The sequence below is a fragment of the Vombatus ursinus genome, unplaced genomic scaffold (genome assembly GCF_900497805.2).
Source record: "Vombatus ursinus unplaced genomic scaffold, bare-nosed wombat genome assembly UNPS02010980.1, whole genome shotgun sequence".
Lineage (NCBI taxonomy): Eukaryota > Metazoa > Chordata > Mammalia > Diprotodontia > Vombatidae > Vombatus > Vombatus ursinus.
Genome location: NW_020950758.1, coordinates 275,203 through 296,987, shown reverse-complemented (window position 1 = coordinate 296,987; position 21,785 = coordinate 275,203). Strand labels below are relative to the sequence as shown.

Below are 21,785 nucleotides of genomic sequence, written 5' to 3'. Positions count from 1 at the left end.
AGAAAAGGTAAAAGACAAACCTCCTGGAGCAGGAAAGGAAAAACAGCCAGCCAGAAGCCAGCCAGCCGGTCAGAGCAAAGCTTCTTCTCCTAAAGTCCACATGACTGAAAACAAAACCATCTTCCTGGTGTTTGAATTCTAAGAGCTGAGCCTGCCTGCCAGTCTGCCTGTCTCCATTACCAGCCCCTCTAGTATCATCAGGGTTTGGTCACGCGCTGATTGGGAGGAATTGAGCCCCATACATGAGACCTCAAGTCTGGCAAAATCCTCACTCTTCTCCCTAGGCACTCAAAGCCCTGAGGGTGACGGTCCTGAGCAGGGCCCAACAGGGCGTGACCAATAGCAGCTTCCACCTGAAGAGCAGGTTCGAAAGACTGCAAAGGGCTCTGAATATACATCTGAGCAATTCATTCTCCCAACAGCTCTGGGAGGTAGGTATTATTTTTCTCCCACTTTACGGGGAAGGAAACTGAGGCTCCAAGGGGTGAAGTGACGAGCACAGAAGTAGATATGACCAATAAGCTTTTGCATACATCAGAAACTTTGAAGAGCTTGCAAGGATGAGAGGAAAGAGCTTTCAGTCACCTTTGCTGGAGGGGCTTGGGACCACTGGCTTGGAAATCCTTCAGAGTGCAAAGAAGCATCGTAAGCCAGACTTTTACAAGGAGCTTCCCACCAACCATGCCATGAACGCGAGAGGCCCCAGCCTCTATTCAACTCCACCCCTTTCCATGAACCCTTAGGAATCACTTATTACATTACTGTGGACCAGCTGCAAGGGAGAGCGCCAGCTAGCTCTGTGGTCTGGGGCTCAGTTTCCTTATCTGTGCCACGAGGAAGTTAGACTAGACGCCAAGTGAAATGAGCAGAACCGGGAGAACACGGGAGCCACCATTGTCCAGTGGGAAGAGCATCCAACTTGGAGTTGGAGGACATGACTCCAAATCCTGTCTCTGCCACTTACTGTGTGGGTTATCTTGGACAAGTCACATCACTTCTCTGGGCCTCAGTTTCTCAATTTGTAAAGTGAAAGGCTTCCATGAGATGGTCTGTAAGGTCCCTTCCAGCAACAGATCAATGATCTCGGTGCTAAGAGCCCTACAGAATTGAATGCCAAGAGTAGGAAGGGCCTTTCAAAGGCCCTTTGGTCCAGCCCACACTGAAATGAGGCCACCCATCCTCTCCAACACCCCTGACAAGTGACCATCCAGCCTCTGCTCCAAGGTGCCCAGCAAGGGGGCACCCACCGCACTGCCCAAGTGCAGAGAAGGGCTTTCCCTCCGATCGGTCTGTTTCTCTGTAGCCTCTACCCGATGCTCAGTGTTCTGTTCCCTGGGGCCAAGGAGAACAGGACTGATTACTTTCCCACGTGAAAGTCTTCCAAATGTGGGAAGCAGTTAGTATAGCACACTGCTCTGCCCCAACAACTCAGATCCTCTGCTCCAGGCTAGAGCTGCTAACTTTTCTCCCATCAATCCCAAGGACCTTCAAAATGCTAGCTGTCCTCCCCTGCACACTTTCCAATTAGCAATGGCCTTCCTCAGATGAGTTATCCACCGTGATCCAGATGTGTTCTGACCCGGGCAGACTGCAGAGCGGTTAGCTTCCTCCGTCTGTATACTGCTCTTCTCTAGACGCATCCTACTGCTGAACGAGGCGTTGGTCAACATGTCCCTGGGCACTGGGGACCACTTACTCTAGTCTTGAATGAATCCACTACAAGCTAGAACTCTTTGTATTTTTAAGCAGTATAATAGAAAAAGCCAATTACTTAGTATCCATCAGAGACATAGTTAATAACTTCCCAAGCCTATGGCTTGTACCAAATACTTTAAAAATCAGAATTCTAATTTAAAGACAATGAAAAGGTCATGTTGCCTTCATAGAATCTGAGGGGGAGGGGACCACAGATGATATCGTGTCCTCTTGGGACACCTGACCAACAATCGCTTCTATATCACACTTGACTTGTGGCATTTGCCCAAAGGCCTCCCCCCAGTAATGGAAACAATTTATTTATGCGGTGCTTGCTATGTGCCAGGCACTACACTAAGCACTTTACAAATATTACCTGATTTCATCCTCACAACAGCCCTGGGAAGTAGGAACTATTATTATCTTCATTTTACAGTTAAAGAAACTGAGGCAAAACAGGTTAAGTGACTTGCCCAAGGTCATACAACTAGTAAGTATCTGGGAGTGGATTTGAACCCAGGCCCAGCACCCTATCCACCATGCCACCTAGCTACCTAAAAATGCCCGTAATCATAGACTGAGGTGTCTCACTACACGTGTAATCTCAAGATCAAAGGTCCCGTGTCACCAAAATATTCGCGGCAGCATTTTTTTGTTTTGTTTCTAGTGATAGCAAAGAATGCCGGTGTGGCTAAACAAAATGTGGCATTCCATTAAGGGAATGTCACTGCATCATGGGAGACAATGAGAACGCAGAGGTCAGAGGAGCAGAGAAAGAAGTACGTGGGCTGTGGCAAGACGGAAGGAGGGAGAACCAGGGAAAGAGTCAACCCAATGACGCAGATGGCACAGAGGACAAGAGTGCGAAGAGAAGCCAACGGAATGCAATAACCAGTCCCGGCCAGGAGGAAACGCACCGAGCATCGGAGGGCTGTGTGTATGAAGTGTCTTCCACCCTTTCCGAAGTGGCCCATGAGTGAACTGGTTTTACATAATGCTAAGAAAGGCTCACTTGGTCGGGAAGGAGAGACAATTCTGTTGGGGTGGGGGGAGGTCCTTCTCATTTGCCAACCATGCAATGGTACTAAGAGGCGAGTTACTATCACCACTCAACCCACCCCACGGTTCTATCTGTAGACAGTTTCTGCTGTTGGGGAGTTCTTCCTCGTAACAAGCTCCCACTTACTGCCCGAGAGCTGACCCCTCCTGCTCTGAGCTCTCTCCTCTGTTGACCAAAGATGGAATCATATATGGCTCCCTGGTTTAAGGGAGGTCTGACTGAGGGCTGGGTAGGGGGAGGGGGCAGAAAGCAACCTCAGAGACCTGTGGCCAAGGGGCCAACTGATAGCTACGAGGCCCGTATTCCCTCTGCAATCCACACAGGGCAGTGAGGGGGACGATCTGTAACTTTCCTGAACCTGGATTCCACGTAGCTCCCAGGCCTCTCCAGGCCAAGTCCCACTTACCGGTCCTCCATCAGCTCTCGGATGGCTGCCACAGAGGGCCCAGCCCCCAGGTGGGTGTAATATGGACCTTCATCTTTCTCCACTATTTGCTCTGGGTTGAGAGGGAAAGAAAAAAATAAAATCATTTCATCAGTTGTCAAATGTTTACTTAGCGCCTGGTATGTACAACGCATGGGAGGGGGAGAGGGATGGTATAACACAAAATGTGGAGTCAGAGGTTCTGGATTCAAATCCCGGCTCTGCCATTGTTTGACTTCACACAACAATCTCGACGTCTCTGGGCCTCTCTTCCTCATATGCAAAATCAGGCCATCGGGGCAGATGATTACCAAGGTCGCTTCCAGCTCTGACATTCAATGATCCTATAATCCTTACTGTCCCCAGGGAGTTCACAGTCACACTGAGGAGACACTCCATACATACCCAAACGAAATGATAGTAGTAGTAAGGGCTATAGTGAGACAGCATAGCATAGGAGGCAGATGCTCTATGACCCTGGGTACGTCCTTTAACTTCCCAGTGCTCTAGGTAACTCTAAGGCGACAAGCTGCAGAGAAGATGCCTACCTGCATTGTAGAAGGGAGTTTCTTCTCCTGGGAGTTCCCTAGACTGAGGAAATCTCAGGTCTCTCCTTCATCAAATAAGAGACATAAAATCCATAGCAAATGAAGAAAACTCAATATCTCTCGATAGTTATTAGGGACAAAGGCTTCATAGAAAAGGTTTGACGAGGGCTACTTTCTGAAGGTGGGAAGGAAGGGCAAAGTGGTGGTTCTCAGGGTGCTTCCCCCCAAATTTTGGACTTTAGCTTACTTCAGATAAAAGAGGATGGCTCATTTTGGTTCACATAGGTTTTACTTAATGGCCTTCCCCAAATAAACGAAACTTGTGTCGCCCACGTAGCCACTAAGCTCAGAGCACACCAGATCCCGGCTTCCCAAAGAACCCAACCAAAAGAACTGACCCTACTGAGTGTATACCAAGCATGGCCAGGTCTCTGGACTCTCGCACACTTCCGTGTGCATCCATGGCATCTCCTAGCAAAGAGAACACTGACAGTCAACAAAAGGTGTTTGGGAAGCACTAGGACAGAGGGCTGGGTGACAAGGACCTAGGGAGATGGAAGACAAGCCACTGACGCACAGAATCATCGAATGTCAGGGCTCTCCATCCCCTCAGTGATCTGGCCAGAGTTCAGGGTGTTCCATGGGGAAGAGCACAGTGTTAACTAAACAGCTTTGAATGCCAGACTAAGCAATCCAGTAGGAAATGGGAAGGTAATGAAGTGGGAATACTTCTCAGCTTTTTCAGTGAAAGGATTAGGGATGATCAGACCCAGAATCCCACGTTTTCTGAAGATGCAGAGCAAATGGGGAGGGGGGCTCATTTAATGAGGCAGGGTACAAGGTGCATTGTTTTAGGTGCAGATTGAAACATTCAGAGGGGCATGGCTAATGGGAGAATTTGTTCTGCCTGGCTAAACGTATTTGTAACAAGTTTTCTTTTTCTTGCTTTCTCAATGGGTGGGGAGGGGAAGGGGAGAAGGAAAGAACTCAACTGAAAATAAAGTAAAATAGAAAAGGAAAGTGCACTCTTACCTTCTACCTTAGAAGCTCTGCTACACCTCGGACCCCGCTTCAAACTGAATAAGTCACCCAAATTTGTCCGGGGGTTCTGGGTTTGACTATCCTTAATCTTTTCATTGGGAAAGTTGCGATGTATTCCCATTTCATTGCCTCCTCATTGCCTACTGGATTACTTAGTCTGGCGTTCAAGGCCATTTACACCGTGGTCTCACCTGGGCCACTTCCTTGTAGCAAACCCTCAACTCTAGCCAGAAACTCTGGTTTCTAAGATAGAAGGTAAAGAGTGAAGGAGACAGAAGACCCAAGCACAGTTAGGATGCCACAATCCTGATTCTGCGCCCCATTCCTCTAACGTGGACATTTCTACACAACTAAAAGTTAGCAAAGCCTTTTACCACCATCATTTCATCGGAGCCTCATAAGAAGCTCAGAAGGCGGGAGCAGAGGTGGGAAACAAAAACTCCCCAGCTGTGCGGTCCAAGAGCCCTCCAAAGGAACTGATGCTTGGACCCAGACAGCAGGCGAGAAAGAACAAGGTGACTCACTTATTGCTTACAGGGCACACAGAGAGAGACAGAGACGGAGAGAGAGTGAGAAATAGAGACAGAGAGAGAAAGAGAGAGAGACAGAGACAGAGAGACAGAGAGTCAGAGAGAGAGATAGAGACAGAGACAGAGAAAGAGACAGAGACAGAAAGAAAGAGACAGACAGAGAAAGAGACAGAGACAAAGAGAGAGCCTTCAGGTTGAAGATTCACAGGATCACGGACAGAGAGCTGGGGGGATTGCAGAGGCTACCAGCTCCAAACCACTGGACCTGGACCTAATTTTGCAGATGAGGAAACTGAGACCCAGAGAAGTAAGCTACCTTGCCTAAGGTAGTAGCTACTGAAAAAAAAAAGGGACCCAATTCAAAAGGCCTTTTTTCCTTCCACTGTGCCACCCTAAAACCTCTTTTTGGCACCACAATTCCAGAAACACAATCTCATTTAAGATATGTAGCAATCCTGTGAGGTCGGTATAACAGGTATTATTATCCGTATTTTAAAAAGTCAAGGAAATTGATCCTCAAAAGAGATGACAGACTTAACAAGAGCTGAGAGAGAGACCTTATAACTGGTCAAGTTCAACTTTCTCAACTTACAGCTGAGGAAACTGAGATCCAGAAGGGCTGGATAGTGTAGTGAAGAGAGTACTGGAATCAGAGCTAGAAAGCTCCAAGTTTGATTCCTGCCTTGGACCCTGATTAGCTGTGTGACCTCAAGTAGGCTACCCTACCTCTCTGGGCTTTGGCTATGTCATTAGTAAACTGGAGGAAATAGCCCGTCTTTCACCGGGGTGTTGTAAAGACCAAAGGAGATTGTGTATCAAGTGCTTTGCATACTGACATGTTTAGTGATGTGTTATTACTAGGACAGAGACAAAACGTGACCCAAAGCTCTCTTCCTCTTTTCCATTATCCTGTGTTTGCAAGGGATCGAGAAATGAGAGAAAGAAGTACCTTCCAGAAACGTAACTGGACAGGTTTCATCAGCAGGAGTGGCCAACAGGGGAAAAACAATAAACCAAATGATGGGGCGGGCCCAAACAAGAACTTGACAAGGCAACTGGAAACAGGTCCTTGGGAAGGGAAGCAGGTAATGGTCATCCTAATGTGAGAGTTTCCCAAAGGACTCGATCTGTTCTCATCAAAGACAAGGCCTGTGGCAGCTCTTAAAAAGTTGGAGGAGCAGGGATGGTCTCCTAAGAAGGGAGAATGGACTTAGCAAAGGGAGGGGGTGAGGTGAGGCAGGGCAGGTCCATCCATTGGTTCTGGAAGAGTTTTAATTTGTTCTGATAAGTCAAAGAAAAGAGGGAGTGAGGCAGTTTGGGAGTTTAGGCATGGGGTAGGGGAGCAATTGAGAGAGATCGTTCCAAGTTTTCCCAGTGGAATAAGAAGAGCCCAGTATTCCTGAATGCCAGAGTTGAGAGACTTTGGAGGGATGCCATGCCATCCAAATCCAACCTGTATTTGGACCAAGAAGCCCCTTTATTTCACTCCTGGCAAAGATCACGCAGCCTTTGCATGATAAGGCAGAAAGGTGGTACAGAGCACTGGGCTTGGAGTCAGAAGACCTGAGTTCAAATCCAGCCTTAGACACTCACTAGTCATGTGACTCCGTCTCAGTTTCCTCATCTGTAAAATGGGGATCATTGCATCTACCTCCCATGTTGTCGTGAGGCTCACTTGAGATAACATTTGCCATGTACTCAGGCACAGTGCCTGGCACAGAGTAGGTAATAAATTCGAGCTAACACCATGACCACCACCATAATCATCATCATCTGGCGATGCCCCCAAGGCCCTCAGTTCCTCCCCTGGGCTGGCTCAAATGGTCAGGAAGCCTTTTCTGATGTCAGGGCAAAATCTTCTTTGCAACTTGCACCATTTCACCCTCAGGGGGCTGAGTTCAGTTCTCAGGAACCAAGCAGAAGAAATTTAAGTCAATTAGACAGCCAATCAACAAACATTTTGTAAATGCCTACTATGTGCCAAGCACTTATCTTAGGAGCTGAGGATATGAAGGGGAAAAAATGGAGCAGCTCCTTCCCTCAAGGAACTACATTTTAAGAGGGGACACAACAAATGTGTGTGCATAGGAGCCTATAAATATTTCTACAGATAGAGAATACACAACAATCTGATTGGGAAAGAAAAGGCTGGGCATCAGTTACTGGGGTGAGCATGTAAAAGGAGGTGCTCCAGTTGAGTCTTAAAAGAAATCAAGGATTCTGAGCAGAAGGGGTGAGGAGGGAAGGGGCAATGCCAACGAGGGTCTGGACAGGGCATGGAATGGCCTGTGAGAAGAACAGCAAGAAGGCGAGGGCTGCTTACCCACAGAGCACCCACCACCTTCGTGGGGAAGGGAGGGCCAAGTCTGAAGTTAGAGAAGGCTGGGATGGGGATTAAATGCCAAATGTTTCCTGGCATACAGCAAATGCTTAATAAGTGCTTTCATTCACACACAGATTGAAATGCTCAAAGTCAATTATCCAGGTACGTCCAAATTAAAATGAGTGCCTTTGGAACTCATGCCAGAGCCTAACCACAGGTCAGACTCAGACAAGAGAATCCCAATGTTCCTGACCCTCCTTCACAAAAAAGTATAACAAAGGGCTGAAGCAGATGATATGTAACTAATTCCCCACTGGCAAAAGTATGAATTGGTTCATCCTTTCTGAAAGAGAATTGTAAAATTGTGTTAAAAAAAAAAACTATTTTCCCTTCCGCCCCCACTACTGAGACTGGGCATATATATTCAGTCAATAAACATTTACTAAGCACTTGCTATGTGCCAGGCACCATGCTAACCACCGTGGATAGAAAGGCAGAAGACAATTTTGCCCAGGAGAAGCTAACAGTCTAATGGTTCTATTCTCCAAGGCTGTTACTTAAAAGACTCAACTAGACAAACATGTTCATACCATACATAGCATTTCTTACATTCAAAAATAAACTATAGGTGGCACAGTGAATAGAGCACTGGCCCTGGATTCAGGAGGACCCGAGTTCAAATCCGGCCTCAGACACATAACACTTACTAGCTGTGTGACCCTGGGCAAGTCACTTAACCCCATTGCCTAGCCCCCCCCCAAAAAAAGAATCGGAAAAAATAAACTGTAAACCCTTAGGTGTACCCCAAACTTCTGAGTTTTACATGGAAATATAAGGGAATGTTAGTTTATCATAAGGAAAGACAAATGCGGAGAATTCAGAGAAAGCTGGAAAGACTTCTAGGACGTGATATGAAGAAAATGAAGCCAAGAAAACAAGAGATGCACTGAGCATAACAATGTAAAAAAAAAAAATCAACAGAGAGATGCAGAAGAACTGGTCAATTTCAATGGTCGATATGGGCACCAGACTTACAAAATTAAAAGACACTCCCTTCTTTCCATTAAATGGATAAGCTTTTACTCCCAATAATGTATAATGGATGTTTGTTTGGAAGTATCTTTCCAAAACAAGATGTATTGACAAAATTTTAAAAAAATGAACATAAAGTGGGTGACATTTAACTTAATTCAACCAACATTTAAACACTGATGTGACAAAGGACTATGCTCAGGCCTGAGGGGGCAATGGTGAAAAACAACCCAATCCACCCCCCCCCCCCCATGGAGCTTCCATTGCTGGAACTCTCAGTCTCCTGGCATCTAGGGCGTGATGGCAGTGCAATGGGGCTGGCTCTCTGGTCCAGGATCGTAAGATCCCTTGACGAAAGATTTTCTAAGTGCTGGGCATATATTTTGGTCTCAAGCTTTTCAAAAACAAATGCATGCAGTGCTACTTTATGAACACATTTGTACATCTGGGCCTTTTTACTAACATCCTTGGAGAAGAGACCCATTGGGTTGTGAGTTTCTTAGGGTCGGGGGCTGTCTTTTACAAGATTACTGAGACACCTGGTAAGTGGCTGAGATCGAATTCCAGCCCAGGTCCTATGACTCCAAACCTACCACTTTGAATGCTGCACCGCAGTGATTCTCAATTCCTTAACTCATCAGTCCCAATGGGACACTTGATCCCCTGTCTCTTTCATTTACCAAATGTTCCGTAGGCTATAATTGGCGATGGGAACCAGAAAAAGGATGAGCCCAGGTCCAGGAAGGAAGTGAGCCTTTCTCACACCATCTAGGCACATGAGGATAAAATCTTTGTCCCTCTTCATAATAAGTTAAAACTTTATAGGAAATGCTAGTACTCCCAAGGCCCAGAAAGGTATAAGCAAGGAGAGAAAACAGAACGTGGATTCTTTAAGTTGAAATTGTCCCTGACAAATCCATTTGAGTCCTTGGTACAAATGTGTGTGCGGATAAATTTAGTAATTGTTTCCCCACTTTTGGCTACTTCCTGGCCATCTTCTATGCTTCAGCTTCTATCTCCTTCCCACCTCTGCAAGCTGCCATCCAGGGACCCTGGGCTTTGGAGTGGCAAGTGAACATTTACCATAGCCAGGCAAGACCCAGACTCACCATGTGGGCATGTTCTCCAGCCATCCTCATGCCAGGCTTCCCTCACCCAGCCCCAACAGACTCCACCCCCCTCCCAGTTTCTAATTATGGCTCTCAGAATAGTATCCAAATCAACACAGCCGCCCAAGGAAAGGAAATGGCAATGACTTGACTGTGCTGACCAAAACCCTCCTCCTAAGCCACCACTTCCTTCATGCCCTCTGTCTTCCCCGTTAGAATCTAAGCTCCCTGAGGAAAGGGACCATCTTTTCTTGCTTTTGTTGGTATCTCTGGTGTTTGGCACATAGTAAATACTCAATAAATGCCTTTTCTTTCATTCTGGACCTGTGATATAACTCTCTCCAACCTTGCAAATCGGCAACTCCTAACTGTGACTTACCCATGTTTGGAAGGAAGGAGGGAGGAAGGAGGGAAGGAAGGAAAGAAGGAAGGTTGATTTATTAAGTACCTTCAATATGTCAGGCACTATACTTAGAGCTTTACAAATATTATCAAGAAATAGGACCTGGACCCAGATCAGCTTGACTCAAAGGCCAGCCCTCTAGTTCCTGCTGCTTCTCTGTAGGTAGGTAGGAAGGTAGGTGGATTGATAACCAGATATACTGAGTAACTACTAGGTTTCTACACTGGGGCAATGCCAGAGACAGGAGGTGTTTTAGCAAAGTGCATGACTAAAGCTCACCAGATATTCTGATGAGTAAGAAGGAGAGGTGTGGGCCGGATGATATTAAAGCTGATTCATAGCTGCTTGCATAACCTGACTCTAGGAAAGGTGATTAATACAGTGCTGTCAACCTGAAGGAAGGCCCCTGGGAGATTATTACCGTCTAGAGCCCGATTCTGTTAGAAACCATTTTTATCAATTAACTGAAGGAAGCCCTTGGTGACACGTTTCTGAAGCCTGCCCATGACACAAACCTGGGAGGGAAGTCACTCTGGTAGATGACAAACTTGGGATCTAAACATGGATCAAATGCCAAGCTATATGGGACATGAGGGAGAATGGAATCATTGGGGGCAATTCAGGGAAGGGAGGAGGAAGGAAGGTGGCATTTTATTCAGGCATTAAAGGACAGGAAGGATTTCCACAGCAAATAAGAAATGAGGGTACCCCAGGGAAAACTGGAAGCACAGACACAGTCAAGGACAGCATGCTGGGAAACAGTCATTCATTTGGAAGAGACAGGAAAGAGAAGGTTGGAGAAGCAGGGGAGAAATGAGAGTAGGGCCTTGAGTGATAAGCAAAGGAATCCTACGGAGAATAAGAAGCCATTGATCATTTTTTAAAGTATCTTCAGGAATACGAAAAAAGGAGACGGTCCTGGCAGTAGTCAATGGGTGGGAAGAGGAGATCGTTGAGATGGGAGCTGTGTTAGGAGGCTTCGAAACAATCCGGATGACTCATGGTTGGGGAGTCACAGAAACAGTATGAAGGGGTGTCTAAAAGGGACGCAGACAAGTTGAAAACAACAGGACCCAGAGGGAGGGTGTGTGTGAAAAAGGGGGTCAAAGATATAAACATTAGAGATTGGGTGGATGCCACAGACAGGAGGCTGGACTGACTGACTTTGGCACCTGGGACTGGCACAGAAAAGGTAGTTAAGAAATGCCTGTGGATTGATTGTGAATGACGAAAGGGGTAGGTTGGCAGAAGAGGGTTAATAAACTGAATGAGGGACATTTAACTTGAGCTACTAGTGGGAAATGGAACGGGAATTCACCCAGGGCTCCTTTAGGTGATTTCATCATTTTGAGGCCCTGGATGAAGGTGAGCTGGGTTCTCTATCCAACCTCCATAGAATAAGGGGGTGGCCTTTGGTACAAGCCACAAGTTGGCATTTTCACAAGATGTACTCCCAGAGAAGCAGAGGGTTTGACTGCAGAGCCAAAAACCTGGAGGAAGTAATGGCGTGAGGGAAAGTTGGATATTAACCCAGGTTTCAGTGAAGGTTGACTGAAAGAGGCCTGGGGCCTCTTGGCTAACTTAATGTGGATTACCCAGATCTGTGTTGGGGACTGGTGAGGTCCCTGGAAATACCATCCTCTCTGCTGTGCACCTGGTATTTCTGGGGCTGCTTGGGTCATTCTAATTGTTTTTTTTTTTTTTAACATCAGAAGCCCCCCCCCTCCCCTCTCCCTTGCATTTCCAGGCTACAGAGATGTGGGGGAGGAAAGCCAAGGATGTGAATCCTCTTGTCAGAGACAGTATAGAGCTAGACAAGTTGAGGACCCTGGGGGTTGTCCATGTGCAATGGGGGACATGAAGCTTTCTCCTTTCAGTCCTTCTCAGCTCCAGCTGGTCGGAGTTGGGAGAAGCCTCTAGATTTGTCCTCCCTTTCAGAGAGGCCTGGGTTAATCTGCCTGACCTCACCCAAGTGGAAGATTCCAAGCAAGGAGGAAAGGAATGCCTTTCTGTGGCAAAGAAAGGGCTGGGCCTGGGGGCTGGGAGGGAATGAACAATGACCAAGTGATAGGAGAGACGGGGAGTTGGCAGCAGTTAGCAAGCAGCCCCCACGGGTGGAAGGCATGCACCAGGGAATGCAAGCAACAAGAAGCTTATGTGTGGGCTTTGCAGGAGGTGGGAGGTGGTAGAGAAGAAGAGGACACATCAAGAGAAAAGGGGATATGGAAGACAAAACACCAATCAATACTCCAAAGGGCCCAGGATCAGAGACTGTGATTTCATTGGTATGGGGAGGCCAAAGTAAGGAAGCTTCCAATGCAAGTTGGCACCTCCTCCACCACTCAGAGTCTTGAGACCTGCCTAGAGCATGAAGAAGTTAAGTGACTTGCCTAAAGTCATACCACCAGTAGGTCACAGAGGAAGGACTTGGAACTCAGATCTCCCTGACCCCAAGGTCAGCACCTGCCCCCTTGGTCAGCACCATTAGCTGGGATTCAGTTCAGCTACTCATGCAGCTACCACCCTCCCCAAGACAAACTGAGGACAGCAATGAGAGGGACATAATGACAGCAGGGGGAAAGAGCCAGGAGTAAGGCTAAGCAAAATAAGCCCCATTGTTTAAGAAATCCTGTAGGATAGAGCAAAGCACACTATTTTTCACTGTCTTTATTGTTTCGTGGTTTTTTTTCCCCTTTGGTCTGTTTCTTCTTTCACAATATGACTAATATGGAAATACGTTTTACACGATTGCACATATATAATCTATATCAAATTGCTTACTGTCTTAGGGAGAGGGAGAAATTTGAAACTCAAAATTTTTAAAAAATGAATGTTAAAAATTGTCTAGACATGTAATTGGGGAAAATATTTTTTTAAAAAGGTATACTGTATAATTTTTAACATATGAGAAGTGCAATATAATGGCTAAGGACATTGGATGTGGAATCCAGAAGACCTGAGTTCACATCCTTCCTCAAACATGTAATCGCTCTGTGACCTTGGGCAAATTAATCTCTCATTGCCTCAGTTTCTTTCTCCGTAAAACAAGTGGGGTTTATGGCATCTAAGGTCCTCAGCTCTAGCTCGATGACCCGTGATATGCATTCTTGGGGCAGAGCCTTCTCTTAAGGCTGCATTTTGCCCTATCAAATAAAATGGCATTTTTAGGAGTTACCAAATACAAGTATTTCTTGGATTCTTCGGACCATTCAACCAATTTTATGACTTTAAAGATGTGGTCTGGGAAAACTGGAAAGCAATTAGGAAGATGCTCTAGTTAGATCATCACAGAACCTTCCACAACATACTCCAAAATCAAGCCCAAATGCGTATATACTTTGTTTATAAAGATCCAGCTACTAAAAATGAAGAGAAACCTTTCACAACTACAGGTATGAGGGGAGAGTGGGGAAGGCTGGAATCTGCAGAGGAGGGTGTGGGGACTGGAGAGGAATTTTTAACTGAACAACAAACAGGAGATCCTAAAAGGTAAAAGACAATCTGGACATCACATACTAAAAAAAATTGTTGATAAATAAAATCAATGATGATCAAATTAGAACAGAAATGATTGTGAATGGATAGAGAACCAGCCCTGGAATCAGGAGGACCTGAGTCCAAATGTGGCCTCAGACACGTAACTTACAAACTGTGTGACTGGGCAAGTCACTTAACCCCACTGCCTAACCAAAAAAAAGAAAAAAAGAAAAAGAAATGATTGTGAAGTGTTTCACAGGAAATCGTGGGTGATGTAAAATTTTTTTTAAAATTAAAGGGAAAAAGAATAATTTGTATATTACCAACATCAAAGGAAAACTACTGTGTTAAAACTGCTAGAGAGAAGTTTAGCTTAGTTGGCCTCGGGGTATGTTGCTAGTTGGGGGGGAGGGGCGAGAAGGAGCATTTTTTGAGGAAGTGTCTCAGAGGAAGTGGGGAATAGGTGACGGTTAAGCAAAGCAGAGAGAGGAACCATAAAGCTAGGATGACATCAGGAAAGAACAGTGTCACTGAAGGCAAGAAAAGAGAACATTCAGCAGAAGGTGATCAAAGTATCAGATGATATTGGCCAAGTTAAACGAACACTAAGGTCGATGTACCTTGATTCCTAATCATAGGAAGATCACTGGAATGAACTGGGGCTGATTAGCCTGAAGGAGAGAAGACTCAGAGGGACCATGAGGGCTTTCCTGAGTGCTAGAAGGGCTATCGTGGAGAAGGGATTCGATTGCTCCCTTGGGTTCCACCAGGATTCTAGAAATGGAGGGCCATGACAAAGAGGCTACTCTAGGCTGGATGGCTGGAGATCCTTCCTCCCAATGACAGCCATCCAAAAATGGAAAGCGCATTGAGAGATTTGGGTCCCGGCTCATGTCTGTCTCCACCCCCCGCCCCCCGCAACACACACACACACACACACACACACACACACACCCTCCCCCAGGTGGGACATCTTCAAGTGGGTGAATCTGGCCCTTTGTTGGATATGTTGTAGTAGGGATCCTTTTCAGGTAATGGTGGGGAAGGTGGCTTCAGTTCTCAAGCTGCTGTGATTAAACATCATTCCCAAGAGGTGGATGTGTTCTGACCAGGGCCAAGTATGACAGGATTATCTGCCTGCCTTTATTAAGGAAGCCCAAGTTTGAATTCTTTAAAAAAGTTTTTTATTGACAAGGCAAGTCACTTAACTTCTATAGCTTCTGTTTCCTTCACTGTAAAACGAGGAAGTTGGAACCAAGAGTCTTTAAGGCTCCTTTCAGCTCAATCAATGAAACTCTGATAATGACAGAATTTCACTGGAGTTGGAAGGGCAACACGTGGGGTCTGAGGACTTAAGTTCCAATCCCACTTCTGATATATATGACCTATTTGACCTTGAGCAAATCCCATCACCTCCCTGGCCCTCAGTTTCCTCATTCCTGCCCCCTCTATATCCATATTTTACCGACAATCTGCTTCACCATCCCCAGCAAAGGGCCATCCAGATTTTACCTGAAAGAAGACCTCCAATCAATGAGGTGGAAACACTCTAGAGGCAGCCAAGAGCTGATTGTCAGGGGGTTGTTCTTTAAATGGAGACCAATGAACTCTCAGAAACTTGCCCCCATTGCTTTGTTCTGCCCTCAGGATCGAGCAGAACCAGAGCAACCTCTCTAGCTCATGTCAGCCTTTCAGACTTATTTATTTATTTTGGGGGAGTGAGGCAATTGGGGCTAAGTGACTTGCCCAGGGTCACACAGCTAGTAAGTGTCAAGTGTCTAAGGCCACATTTGAACTCAGGTTCTCTTGACTCCAAGGCTGAAGCGCTATCCACTACACCACTTAGCTGCCCCCTAGTCTTCCAGATTTTTGAAGAGAGCTCCCACGGCCGTCCCTCAAACTTCTCTTTCCTTGTCTTTCTTTGGGCGCTCTCCAATTGATTCACACCCTCTCTCAAATATGGTGACCAGAGCTAAATGCAGCACTTCAGACATGGCTGCCTGGGGCAAGAGTCCTGACAGAGCTTGGTCTCTGCTGTTCTCTATTGACCATTCTAGTGCTCATATGCTACAGGCTCATAAGCTTGAGGGCCATCAAAAGGCAACAGACATTTTCCCCATCACGTGCACTTCCACAGTGTGTACTCCTTGATTGTTCTTAGACCCAAGAATAGACTTTGGTTTTCAGGAGTTAAATGTATGTCCATGAAATGCCTATCAGCATTGACCCATCCTCTAAACTGTCATCCAACAAGTAAGTTACCTGCCAGCTTTGGTCACTTGCAAATATCATGAGCATGTTCTCTAGACCCAAGCCACTGACTAAACATTAAATAATACATCGAGATCAAAACCCTGTGGCCCTCTACTGGAGACATGCTTCCAGACGTAGACTTGAGAATCCCAGCTACAAGACAAGGAGGTGATAAGACCTGTCTTGCCAGCTCTACGTTTGAGAGTGAGGAATATGATGTAATTAGACATGGCCAGTGGACATCTTAACTCCAGAAAGTAGCTGCCTATGGGCAAGAACAGTCAGAGCCATCATTTGCCCCAACCAGTCTGTACCATGCTTGGATGAGAAAGGCTGACTCGGTGTAATTATAAAGTATGCTCCTTCCCTGCAGGGTAATTCCTCTCATCTCAGTACTCTGGCGCCAGGGACCTGGAAAGCAGCCATTAGCAATAAGGTTCCAGGCCACAGCAGGAAAAAGTGGGGAACTGAATAAGAGTACCCTTTACTGACCAGGGTGCCAGGGTCAAGAAATAGATGACCTGCCCATGTGGGGGAATGAATTTTCCATGATCTCAGAGCAAGGGGAGGGGGTGGCACACAACCTATAGCCCCATTAGGAACGGGGGATGCCTTGTGGGGAGGCTTTGGTGGCACCTAATCACCCACTAGCCCATACCGCCCTTTCCTCTTATTCTTGTTCCTGATTTCCACTCGCTCCCCTTTCTCCTCTTCTTCCATTTGTCTCTGTCTCCCACTCATGTCTCAGGCCAACAACTTTCTCATCCCAACCTTCTCCTTCAATTTACATGGCAACCCAAAGGGCTACCAAACCATGCATAGCCTTTGACCTAGCAATAGCACTCCTAGGTCTGTATCCCAAAGAAATTTGTTTAAAAAGGAAATAGACCCACACGTACAAAAATATTTGCCACTTTTTGTGGTGGCAAAGAGTTAGAAATTGAGGGAATGCCCATTGATTGAGGAATGACTGAACAAGTTGTGATATATGATTGTGATGGAATATTATCGTGCTATAAGAAATGATGTGCAGGAGGATTTCCAAAAAACTTGGAAAGACTTACATGAACTGATGCAAAGTGAAGTGAGCAGAACCAGGAGAACATTGTACACAGTAACAGTAACATTGTACAATGATCAACTGTGAATAATTTAGCTATTCTAGGCAATATAATGATCTAACACAATTCTGAAGGACCTATAATAAACAATACTATCCACATGCAGAGAAGGATTGATGGAATCTGAATGCAGATTGAAGCAAACTTTTTTTTTTACTTTGTTTTTCTTAGGTTTTTTTTCTGTGTTTTCTTTAACACCATGACTAATACGGAAATATGTTCTACATGACTGCACATGTATAACCTTTATCAAATTGCTTACTATCTCTGGGAGGGAGGAGAAGAAGGAAGGAAGAGGAGAATCTGGAACTCAAAATTGTAGAAAATGAAGGTTCAAAATTGTTTTTACATGTAATTGGAAAAAATTAAAATATTAATTTTTAAAAAAAAGGTATATGGTAATCTCACAGTTCAGGCTTCATTCCTTCTCTCTTGAATTGTTGTAATCTAGTAATCAATCAGCAAGCATTTATTAAGCACCTCCTCTGTGCCAGGCATTGTGCTAGGTATTGGATATATAAGTATTCAGAATTAAATAATTCCTATTCAAAAGCAGCTTACATTCTAATGACAGCCTCCTAACTGGATTCCCTTAACCAAGTCACTTCCCCTCTCCTATCCATCCTTCACACAGTAACCAAATGGTTAATTCCTAAGGTAGTCGTGTGGTCACTTCTCTACTCAAGAAGCTGCAATGGCTACCTAGTACCTCTAAGATAAAACAGAAACATCTCATGTTAGCACTTAAAGCCCTTTTACAATCTGGCTCCTAGCTATCTTTTCAAACCTCTCTCACCTTCCGCCCCTCCCCCGCCCCGCACACACACTTTACTTTCCAACCACAAGACCAGTCTCCGTGCCTCCAGCCTGGAATGCTCTCTCTCTCATACCTCTGCCTCTTAGAAACCTTAGGTCTTCCTTCAAGGCTGGCATCGAGCGCCACCTCTTTCCCTGACTTGTGGTCTTCCCAGGTTATTGTCACATTGCATATATTTTCTGTTTACTAACTGGTGACTCCTTCAGTACAATGTAAGCTCCCTGAAGGTAAAGCCTTTCCCCCCGATGATTTCATATCCCAGCATGTGGCACTCAGGAGGTGCCGGACCTATGTTTGGTGAGTTTCAGTGAATAGAAAGTTCAATACTTATCTCCACGGGAGGCAGTAGCACTCATCTCACAGGATGGATGGAGAACACGACAACTTAGCTTCCCCGACCCTTGGAAGATCCCAAGTTCTCAAGCTGCCTCGTGACTCTGCCAATGGGGTGCCTGGTGCCCAACTCTCACCTGTTTTCCTAGGAACCTAGAATCATAACCGCAAAGCTGGGAGGGACTGGCAAAGCTGTCTAGTCTAACTCTCTTTATGTTACAGAGGAGGAAACTGAGGCCCAGGGAAGCTAAATAGCTCGAAGTGACCTCAAAAGCCAAGTAGTTTAACCCCCTCATTTTACAGATGAGGAAACTGAGGATCTGAGGTAAAGTGACTTGTTTAATATCACCCACGCAGAAAAGTGACTGAGGCAGGATTTGAACCCAAATCTCATCCCCAAGCCAGGAACACACTTTCCTCCAAGTCACACTGCCTCTTTCCAGTATGTTATGTTGGTGGAAGATCTGCCATTTCATGCAGGGCTAATTAACAGTGAACCAAGGGCAGGTAGGAAAAGGATTTGAAGTCGCCTGCCCCAGGGTAAATCCTGATTCTGACCCCACTGTTATGAATATGGCCAGACTATCTCATCTCTCTGAGCCTCAGTTTCTTCTTCTGCAAAATGAGAAGAATGATCTTATGGAACTCTGATGAGGAGAGTGGAAATGTACACTCTTCTGAAGGAGGGTTTCTGGGCCTCCATCTCTTGGGGAAAGGGATAATAAGCTAGCTGCCCAATGTCAGGTCTCCAAGGACTTGGCATGGATTGGTCATACGTTACTTTGCCTCAGTGACCTACTCACCAACTTAGAAATTCCTGTCATCATTTATTTTCAGAGTGGGAGAAGGGAAGTAGTGATGGAGGCAAATGGTTGGATGAAAGGAAAGAGGCTAAAAAGTCAGCAAAGAGCTGAAATGGCCCTTGAGTCCACCAGCAGCATCTGCAGAAATAACTGGGAATTTTATCCTGAAGAAGACTCCCGGGTGACCTGCTAGGTGACCACAAGCTTCTCTCTGAAGGGCTGTCATGTGGAAAGCTCTCCTGCTAGTACCTGGAGGGCAGAGGTCACAAAGATATCATCAAAGGCCACTGGAGCAGACTGTCCTGGGGGAGGCAGTGGACGAGTGTGGCCTGGACAAGAGGAGGTTCAGCAGACTCATGAGGCCATTTGATGGGCACTCCCTTACAAGAAGGGTCAGGTTCTTTTGGTATGGCCCCAGCCGGGAGAGCCCGGAGCGCCTGGAACAATAGAGAGAGATGCAGAGAGACCCATTCCTGTGGGACGACAGGAAACCTCTCCTACCGAGAACTGTTCCAAAGTGAAGCGGCCGCCAATGGGAGCCCGGCCGACAAATTAGACGGGTCCTAGTGTGACTTCTTTAGGGGGAGGTCACAGGTGGGACTCAATGGTCCTGGAGGTCCATCCTAAATCCGCTGTTCTGTCGCGTTAGGGGCAAAGAAGGGAAGGTGTGCAGAAGTCAATACGAGGCTGGTGCAAGAGAGAAACTGCTTCCCCTCCCACGAAGTCTTCAAATGGAAGCAATGGAGGCAGGAGCACAGAGGACAGAATCAAGAAAGCTTCGGGTTAAAATGCTACCTGTGACACCAATTGTGTGACTAGGAAAAGTCACTCAATGTGCACATCTGTAAAATGGGGACAACAATCCCCGTGGCATTTACTCCACAGGGTTGTCATGAGGGCTGCAAACCCAGGTCAATGTGAGTTATTCTGTTATTCTTCCCCAGTGGATAGGACAACCACGGCCCAAGTCCCTCTCAACCTGAGATTCTGGAATTCTCCTTCTCACCCTCCCCAGTCAGGCAGGCTCTGCACTCTGTACATGGCACAAGTCTAGAGCACCTGGAGAAACCACCTACCCAGGAGCCAGGAGGGCACGGCCTCTCTCAAACATCCTTTGTCCTCCAGGCATCCCACAGCTCTCCCAAGCAGGATGGGAAAGGCACCAGTTTGGGAGATGGAGTGCCTTGCAGCCTTATCCTTGGAGGGAGGTTGTGATGTCATAAGTAAAAGAACATGGATGTGGTAGTCTGGGGAAGTGGGTTCAAATCCTGCTTCACCAATCCTGACCTGACTGACCTGTCTACCTTCATGTTTCCTCATCTGCACGAGATGACCCCAGAAGCTTCTTCCCGTTCTAAGTCTATAAAACCTTACGATTCAGAGCACCTCTGAAAAGACAAGCTCAAATAAGCTCCCAACGCATAGAAGGACGTCACCTGGGCTAAGCATGATAGGAACATGAAACCTCTCCTTGACAACACACCTGCTGAATGATTCCCAATCTTTGTCTGAGGATCCCGTCCCTGCCCTGGCACCAATGCCATTTTGGACCCATCCTCCTTGGGAATGGCTAGCATAGGAGATACTGTAGCACGTAGGAACCTTCAAAGACCACATAAAAGACCAGGAGAGGGTAAGGTACTGAGGGAGATTCCAGAGCTGGGCTAACTAATCTTTTTTTTTTTTTTTTAAATCATTGGCCCCTGTGATAGTTGTAGGTGAAGCCTATGGGTTCTTTCTCAGAATCATGTTTTTAAAGCACACAATAAAAACACATAGGAATACAAAGGAACCCAATTATGCTGAAACGCAGTTATCAAAATATTGTTTTATAAACCAAATCCTAGGCGCCCCCCCCCCCCAGCAAAACACTTGTGGTGTCTAGGGATGGAGAGGTGTCCAGTCCTTGGATGATGCCCCTACAAATGGCGCTCTCCCTCCAACATCCCTTTTCCGTTGCTGTTACAGACAGAATAACCATGGATTCCTCTTGTTCAATTACACTGTATTTATTTAGGATACAGTTGTGTATTTGCTTTGCCTACATCATTCTATTGACTTTGTCACATCCATATATTTGTCCACATTGGAGTACTTACTTTATCTGGTCACGTATTTACTTATTTAACCTGTGGGTTAGGTCTTTGAAGAAAGGGGCCATTTTCAGTTTTATCTCTGTGTCCCTGACAGCTGGCAGAGTGGGCACTCAGAAAGCCCACGTTCAATAGACTGGCATATGACATGGTAACTATAACAAGCCCTGGCCATGCTTACTGCTCTTCTCTAGGCTTACCTATTCCATCCCCAAATCTAACATCCAGAGGCGAAAAGAACAAAAAAGCCAGTGGCCTGACCTGGGCAGAGAACAGAGGGAACATCACCTCCCTTTAAACAGATGCTGGTGTACAGCCACAGATGGAGCCTAAGGTCACACTGGATGCCATGGAGGCCCTACCCTTTACTGGCTCCCAGACAGACTAAAACCCTTCCCCGTGTATGCGATTCACATGAACATCTCTTAAGCCAGGACTCTTCTGTCCTGTACAATGAGCTTCTCTTGGTCTTCAACCTTCCTGACCTCTCTGTGGTTTGTGACACTGCCACCCCCCACCCCCAATTCTCCTCAACACTTTCTTCTTTCTAGGTCTTCATGATCCCACACTCTCCCTGCTTTTCCTCCTACCTGTCTGACCACTCCTTTTCATTTTTGTTGGCTGGACTTTCATCCAGGTCACACCTGCAGTCAGGGGAGGGTGTGGTGAGGGTGTGGTGTGTGTGTGTGTGTGTGTGTGTGTGTGTGTGTGTGTGTGTGTGTG

General features: G+C 46.2%; 1 protein-coding gene across 1 annotated transcript in view; it reads right to left on the bottom strand.

Moving 5' to 3' along the window:
• Nucleotides 1–21,785, bottom strand: part of TET3 (tet methylcytosine dioxygenase 3) — a 133,694-nt gene that overhangs the window by 28,200 nt on the left and 83,709 nt on the right. The window contains exon 4 of the mRNA XM_027855621.1: nt 3,162–3,252. Within this exon, the coding sequence (XP_027711422.1) occupies nt 3,162–3,252 (91 nt within the window). The remainder of the gene's footprint in view (nt 1–3,161; nt 3,253–21,785) is intronic.